The 7959-nt window shown below is 50.8% G+C and overlaps 1 protein-coding gene across 7 annotated transcripts in view; it reads right to left on the minus strand.

Moving 5' to 3' along the window:
* Nucleotides 1-944: 944 nt before the first annotated feature.
* Nucleotides 945-7959, minus strand: part of nfkb2 (nuclear factor of kappa light polypeptide gene enhancer in B-cells 2 (p49/p100)) — a 12643-nt gene continuing 5628 nt past the window's right edge. For all 7 annotated transcript variants that reach the window (XM_076045995.1, XM_076045994.1, XM_076045998.1 and 4 more), the window contains 15 exons: nt 7210-7368; nt 7016-7120; nt 6709-6797; nt 6463-6601; nt 5748-5870; nt 5498-5668; nt 4784-4925; nt 4563-4677; nt 3748-3955; nt 3482-3651; nt 3286-3388; nt 3034-3197; nt 2031-2360; nt 1831-1942; nt 945-1739 (listed from right to left, as the gene is read on the minus strand). In XM_076045995.1, coding sequence (XP_075902110.1) covers nt 1666-1739; nt 1831-1942; nt 2031-2360; nt 3034-3197; nt 3286-3388; nt 3482-3651; nt 3748-3955; nt 4563-4677; nt 4784-4925; nt 5498-5668; nt 5748-5870; nt 6463-6601; nt 6709-6797; nt 7016-7120; nt 7210-7368 — 2204 coding nt within the window. In that variant the 3' untranslated portion in view covers nt 945-1665. The remainder of the gene's footprint in view (nt 1740-1830; nt 1943-2030; nt 2361-3033; nt 3198-3285; nt 3389-3481; nt 3652-3747; nt 3956-4562; nt 4678-4783; nt 4926-5497; nt 5669-5747; nt 5871-6462; nt 6602-6708; nt 6798-7015; nt 7121-7209; nt 7369-7959) is intronic.

Genomic DNA, 7959 nt, shown 5'->3' on the forward strand with positions numbered 1-7959 from the left:
ATGTTGTAGAGTCAATAATAATAATGATAATAATAATGATAATGTTAATAAATACTGTAGAGAAACTTCCAGTCCCGCCTTCACTTGAGCAGAATGACTCAGTACCTCCAGACGGTCACCAGGTGGCAGCAGAGAGGAGACAAAGAAGTTATTTTTTTGCTGAACTTTGAAAACTTTTTTTTTTTCTATTTACCATGGATATGATGCCGACCTTTGACCTCCAGAGAGACAAGCTGACTGTTGTCCAAGTCCAGTTCTTGCTGATCAACAGGAAGTCCCAGGTTAAAAACAGAAAGTTCCAGAATAACGACAGGAAGTCCGTGGCAACCAACAGGTAGTCCCAGGTTACTGACAGGAAGTCCCAGGTTACAAACAGAAAGTGCCACATTAACGACAGGAAGTACGTGGTTACCGATAGGAAGTCCCTGGCTACCAATGGGAAGTCCTTGGTTACCGACAGGAAGTCCTTGGTTACCAACATGAAGTCCTTGGTTACCAACAGGAAGTCCCAGGTTACCTTCAGGAAGTCCAAGGTACTGCAGCCGCTGAACTCTTTTACTTCTACGTTTTCGCCCTCTGTTGGCCTCTGTATCCAGCTCTTATTTCTGTTTCCTTATTGTGTGTGTGTGTGTGTGTGTGTGTGGTGCGGTTAGCCTGACAGCGCTAGCAGCTCTAAGCATCACTTCCTGTAAATACCCCTGGAGAAGCCATACAGCAGCAGCAGCAGCCACCACACTTTTGATTTTTTTGTTTCTTATTTATTCTGCTGCTCGCTGTTGCCCCCTGGTGGACAAAGACAGCTGAGTTAAGTGTTTTAAGTGGTTTTCATCATGCTTCACTGCGGTCGCATTGACCGCTAGCTGTACAAAACCTCCCTTCCTGTAGGGGGTGGTAGAGAATCAATCGTGTTCCCTGGCTACAATAAAATCACTAAAAAATAACAATTTACAAGTTTGTACTTTTATTAAAGTTAACATGCTGAACTTTACATACGATAAAATATTTATTTTTTCAGAGGAAAATACAGTTTTCAATAAGAGCACGACAACAAAAACAGTCAATTCATGTCCTTACAAAAAATAACGGAAGAACAAAAATCCACTTTTCAAACGTAGAATTCGGCAAAAATCACGAAAAAAAAAACCTTGCTGGATTTTCTGCTAGATTTAAAGTTTTCAGTTCGTATCTGCACATTTTCTCAGACCGAGCCATGTGACCTGTGATTTCACCCTGAAACAGAAACAGTTTTATAGTCGTGTTGTCTCTTAGTGTCTCAGAGATTCAACCATCGAACTTCACTTGTCAAAGTTTGTCACAAAAGGCACAAGTTTAGAAACACTATTTAAGATAAAATAGTGCATTGGTTTGGTACTAACAGACTTCCATAAATGGCCACATGGGGGCACTATAAACTGTGTTCAGCTGGGAATCAACTGAAACGCACAGCAATTAAATTAAAACATCTGGATGTTAAAACTCCAAAAAAAAAAATCCATTAAAACACAAAATCTGTGAAAGTTTTTTTCTTTTTGTAATTTTCTTTTGGTAAAACTCTCGACTTCCTGTCGGGATTCACAGTCTCGCCATCCCCGTTGTCGTTCCTGAACGCAGCGCTGGGCAAAAACATTCTGAGTTCGACTCTTGTCAGAGTTCAATTCCTGCTCGTCACTGATTGGCCACGGGCGGCTCCTCCCCTTCCTCCATGGGTTGACTGCTGAAGCCACTGTCCACCGTGGCGTCTGATTGGACGGAGACACAGGAAGCGGGTAAGTGGATGGCAACGGACCTGTGTGTGTGTGTGTGTGTGTGTGGGTGTGTGTGTGTGTCTACCTGTGCTGTGTTTGTCGTCCCGGAGCTCCGTGTTCCTCAGCAGTCTGACCCCTTCAGTCAGGCCGAGGGACTGCAGGGCCTCCAGGAGACCCTGGACTGCACCACCACCCAGCTGGACACACAGAGGGAGAGAGACAGCTGAGTTTGTGGGTGTGTGGGTGTGTGTGTGTGTGTGTCTGTGTGTGGTATGTGTGTGTTACCTGGTAGTGCTCCAGCAGGTGTCGGCAGGGGGCAGGGCTGTCCTTGTAGAGCGGCGTCAGCGTCATCATGCCCAGCTTCTCCGCCAGCCGCCACCAGGGGACGTCCTCCACTGTCAGCACCTCCACCAGCCGGGACAGCGTGTCCTCGCCCAGTGCAGAGGCTCCGCCCACTGTCGAGGCGCCGCCTTCTGCTGCCATGCTGGTGGTGCTGCTGCTGCTACTGCTGCTACTGCTGCTGCTGCTGTTGCTGCTGCTGCTGAAGCTGCCGCTCGGCTTCATCTTCTTCCCGCCGGGACGACCAGATTTGGGACTCATCAGCAGGTTCCTCACCTGGAGGGGGCGGAGCCAGGGGAGGGGGGGGGAGGCAGGAGGATGAGACACTGAGAACCAGGAAGCGAACCAGCAAGTCATGCTTTTATTGTGAAGGGCCAACTCACATGGATGTATTATAACCTAGGTGTCAAACTCTGGCCTAATTATATATAATATAATATAACATAATATATATATGTATATATATATATGTATGTATATACTGTAGATATATATATATATATACACATGTATACATATGTAACTCTGGTCTAATTATATTTGGCCCGCGAGGCCAATACAAACTGCCTCTATTATATAACACGTGCACTGCTAATACTGCAAATCCCAGAATGTTCTGCACAATCAGCACAGGACATTTATTGAGGGATATCATTATGACTTCATTGGTTTAATGTGTCGGTATTTTATTTTTAAATGTATTATCAGCCTGTGGAAAAAGGTTACTGTTGAAGTTTGCATCAGAAGGCTGCAAATAATATTTTTGATAATATACTTTAATTGTAAATTCAACTTTAAGTTTATTCTATAGTAATAAGCTTTGCTTGATCCATATTCAGGTTAAAGCAAAAACAGGTTCACTGTTCTATCTGGAGGAAGACTTTTACAATAAATATCAATGTTGTTGTGGTGGTGGGGGGGGGGGGTGGGGCCTCAGCAGCAGACTGACCTTCTGGCACCTGGCCAGGTCCAGGGGGGTGTGTCCCGCGGGCCTCTTGCGGGGGCTGACAGGCTGCACTCTGATTGGCTCGTCCTGCTCGTCGTCCGAGGAGGAGGACGAGGACGAGGAGGTGAAGAAGAGCGGCTCGTCGTTCTCCAGGTGTTTATTAGCGCCTGGTGACACACGCAGGTGAGGTCAGCTATGTGTGTGTGTGGGTGTGTTTGCTCCGACCAATCAGAGCCAAGGTGGGCGTATCCTCACCTGCGGCGATTAGCATGGAGCACAGCGTGGGCGAGCCTTGTCCCGCCGCCAGGTGCAGTGCCGTGTTTCCCCCGAAGGAGGCGACGTTGACGTCGGCCTTCAGCTGCAGAGACACCGATGATGTCATCACTGTATGTGAGTGTGTGTGTGTGTGTATATGTGTGTGTGTGTGTGTGTGTGTGTGCGCATTTGTTACCTCTGTGATGAGGGTGCAGGCCACCTTGAACAGGTTCTCCCTGATGGCCAGGTGCAGGGCAGTGCTTCCGCTCTTTTGCTCAGGTGCGTTGATCTTGGCTCCGCCCTCCACCAGCAGACGGAGGCAGCGCTCGCCGTCCCGCCGCACGGCCAGGTGCAGTGGGTGGAGCCCTGCGACCACACACACACACACACACACACACACACACATGGTCACCTGGGTGGGTCAGGGTGGGGTGAGGTGGGAGGCTAGGAGGCGTGTCTTACCGTGGTAGTCGGCCGTGTTGACCAGGTGGGCGTGGCGCTCGCCAAGGTGGGCCAGCAGGGGGCGCAGCGCAGTGTGGTCCCCGGCCAGGGCGGCCAGGTGGAGGGGAGTGCGGCCGTCCTGGTCGGGGAGGGCGGGGTCGGCCCCCGCCCTCAGCAGAGCCTCCACCACCTTCACCTGCCGGGTGATGACGGCCAGGTGCAGCGGCGTCTGGGGGACACAACCAATCACAGACTGACACTTCCTGTATGGACGCAGCACTGATACACAGTCACTGTAAGGCTGTTTACATTTAGAATAGTTCCATGTGGAACTACACAACATTATTTGTACATACAGTATACATGTTTATATTTATGAATTGTAAATATATACATATATATACACACATTATTGTATATATATACATATACAGTATGTATACATATGTGTGTGTGTATGTATATATATGTATATATAAAAACCTACACATGTATTCACTATATACACATATATATATTATAAGAGCTTTGATGTTCACCCTGCAAAACACTCTGGCCTGTCTGCCTCTCTGACTACTTCTATTTCTGTCTCTCTTTCTTTCTCTCTTTCTCTCCATTTTTTTATTTCCTATTCACCCCAAATGCTCAAAGCAGATGAGAGCGCCCTCTAGAGCCTGGATCTGCTCCAGGTTCCCACAAGGGAGTTTTTCCCTTGCACTTTCTGATTGATTGATAGTACAAAGTGCTTTGGGATTCCTAAGGATGGAATTTAGCGTTATAGAAAAAACAGTTAATTGACTGACAGGAAGTGATGTCGGCGGTGTGGGCGTGGCTACCTGCTGCAGGTGGTTTGTCGTGTTGAGCAGGTGGAGCTGATGGCTGCTGAGCAGCGTGTGGATCAGCTGCTGCACCACCGCCCCCTGCTGGTGGATGATGGCCAGGTGCAAAGGCCTGTGTGTGTCGTGGGGAGAGAGACACAGGAGAGTGTGTGGTCATCATCGTGGTCAGAGGACGGTTCTGGGGGAGACAGCAAGTAGAAGAAGGCGGGGCTACTGACGTGTCTCCGTTGGTGTCCTGGACGCCGCACAGGTGGCGGTGAGCAGCCAGCAAGATGCGGGCGTCGCCGCTGCTGCAGAAGTGCAGGAGGGCGGCGGCCGTGTGGCGGGCGCTGGGCGACGAGCGGCTCTGCAGAGCAGCGGCTGCGGAGAGCACAGCAGACGGGGGGGGTGGGGGGTCAAAAACACCAGGGGTCACTGACGCGGTGCCCGCGGGGTGGCAGGTTGCCCCCTAGTGGAGACACACCAGTCGCCCCCGCAGGCCTGGTCTAATAGGAGCACTTTTGGTGGACTTCATAAAACTTTGTTGAGGAATCTCTGAAAATCGAATGTTGTGTGGAACTTTGAAGAGTATCAGCGGCCTTAGATTCCGACTCTTAATCGTGATTTAAATGCTCCAGAAACAACGTGTTGCTCGACTAGATCACCTACATGAAGGTGATGTGTAATTCTCTATGGATTCTCAAACCTTAGTGTCGAATTGAGGGGAATTTTGAGGTGTATTAATTCAGGGTGGACGAGATATGACGTCACTGATGGCCTCGACGTGAACAGCACGGCCCACCACTGTTAATAATAATATATGACTTAAGGCAAACTGACAAAACTAGTTGCAATTCTTCTAATTCGCTACCCGTGAAGCAGTTGTGAGGTTGAGAAAGGTCGTTGACCCCCTGCTCTCAAACAAACTTCCCATCATACATCACTCAGCTCACCGACGCGGAGCAGCTGCTGCTGCAGCTTGTCTCTGTGGGGGGCGGAGCCTGACATCTGAGTCCCTCCCCCTCCACTGAATCCACTGTAGTTCCCGGGGAAGTAGGCCCCTCCTCCTCCTCCTCCTCCTCCTCCTCCACCGCCTCCGTTCACCAGGTGGTTGAATGGGAAACCTGTAGGAGGCAACAGTGAGCACCAGTACATCCCAGTACATCCCAGTACATCCTAGTACAGCCTCAGCAGTGGTCCCACCTCCTCCTCCTCCTCCTCCTCCTGCTCCTCCTCCAAAGCCTCCTCCTCCACCTCCGCCTGCTCCCCTCCAGGAGTCGTAGTGAGGCAGCGGCTTCTGCTTCTTCCTCTGCACCTCCTCCTTGTCTGAGCAATACACACACACACACACACACACGCACACGAGTGAGTGAGTGAGTTAGTGTGTGTGAGTGAGTCAGTGAGTGAGTTAGTATTACTGGATACCAGACTGGCAATACGGCAGTGCGCCGATTTTACCCAGTGACTACTCAAGGTACTGCAGCCAAAAATATCCCATTGGGCCAAAAAGGCATTTTTCCCATAGACCGCAATACAAAAATAAACACCTCTAAAACAGCTGAGAGGACGACCTTTGACCTGAAACGGTTCATAGTAAACATTTCTATTGCAGATTTTTCACTCATGGCCTTTTAGTCTTTCAAGCAAAAATGATAAAGGCCAGAAAATTGCAAATTTTCATTCTATTCTATTCTAAATCACCAGAAAGGAGTTGTTTGTCTCGGCTCGTTCTGATTGGCTGATGCATCCTGATGCATCATGGGATTCCAGCAGTAAGTGCTACATGATGTTCTATGGGCAACAGAGTGCAGAAGTCAAAGACTTTTGAAATGAATGGTGGGGCCGCCATGTTGGATCCCAGGGGGCTTGGTGTGTGCGTGCGTGTGAGCAGTGGGTGGGGCCAGTGGGCGGGGCCAACCTTGCACATGCGGGACGTAGGTGAACTGCTTGGGGTCGCTGCTGTCGCCGGCCTTCTTCCTCTTGAGCTGCAGCGAGACGGTGACGGGACCCTGGATCTCCGGACGGTGGTAGGGGGGGGTCTTGAAGACAATGGCGTACTGAGGACACACACACACACACACACACACAATGTCAGGTGTGAGGACTCAAGCGCCTACACACACACACACACACACACACACACACACACACACACACACAGTACCTGCTTGTGGACATCAGTGGGGGAAAAGTCTCCAAACGCCTCCCAGCCGCCGTCCTCGTCTCCCTCGTAGAAACGGATCTCTATGTCGTCTGTTGGGGCCCAGAGGCATGATGGGAAATAATCAGCAGGGGGAAGAGGAGGAGGAGGTGGAGGAAGAGAGGAGAAGAAGGAGAAGGAGAAGAGGAGGAGAAGAGAAGGAGGGGTGGAGGAGGAGGAAGAACAGAGGATGAGAGGTAAAAGAACAGGAGGAAGAAGATGAGGAGGAAGAAGAGGAGGCTGCCCTCTAGTGGTGGTCCCCCCTCATCACCTTTCTGCACTTTGTCACACAGCAGGAAGATCTCGTCTCCTCCCAGAACGGAGCCGCACGTCTTGTCCATCCTGGAGATCTTCAGGTTGGAGGCGTTGGGCGACTCTGTGGGGCAGGTGGGCAGAGAACAATGGTCACGTGACCTCAGGCGTGCACTCTGATTGGCTAGCGGGCTGCCAGCAAGAGGCACTCACTGCTGTCGTAGATGGGGTTGGAGACGACGGGCTTGAGGGCTCTGGTGAAGCTGCCGTTGCTGTCCTGCAGGAAGGCGGTGAACTTCAGCCTGACGATGTTCAGGTCCATCACCTTCCCCAGGTCCTTGGCCTCCTTCTGCACACCCTGCTCCTCACCGTCTGCAGCACACAGCAGCACCCCTCAGACATGGCAGCACACCTCAACACTCCTCAGACACAGCAGCACTCCTCAGACACAGGAGCACTCCTCAGACACAGCTGTACTCCTCAGACACAGTTGCACTCCTCAGACACAGGAGCACTCCTCAGACACAGGAGCACTCCTAAGACACAGCTGCACTCTTCAGACACAGCTGCACTCCTCAGACACAGGAGCACTCCTCAGGCACAGCTGCACTCCTCAGACACAGGATAACTCCTCAGACACAGCTGCACTCCTCAGACACAGCAACACTCCTCAGACACAGCACAGCAGCACTCTTCAGACACAGCAGCACTCTTCAGACACAGCAGCACTCTTCAGACACAGCAACACTCCTCAGACACAGCAACACTCCTCAGACACAGCAGCACTCTTCAGACACAGCAACACTCCTCAGACACAGCTGCACTCCTCAGACACAGCTGCACTCCTCAGACACAGCACAGCTGCACTCTTCAGACACAGCAGCACTCTTCAGACACAGCAACACTCCTCAGACACAGCTGCACTCCTCAGACGCAGCAGCACTCTTCAGACACAGCACAGCT

Source organism: Nelusetta ayraudi, unplaced genomic scaffold, assembly GCF_046127955.1.
Source record: "Nelusetta ayraudi isolate G7.1 ecotype Tasmania unplaced genomic scaffold, CSIRO-AGI_Nayr_v1 ptg000089l, whole genome shotgun sequence".
NCBI lineage: Eukaryota > Metazoa > Chordata > Actinopteri > Tetraodontiformes > Monacanthidae > Nelusetta > Nelusetta ayraudi.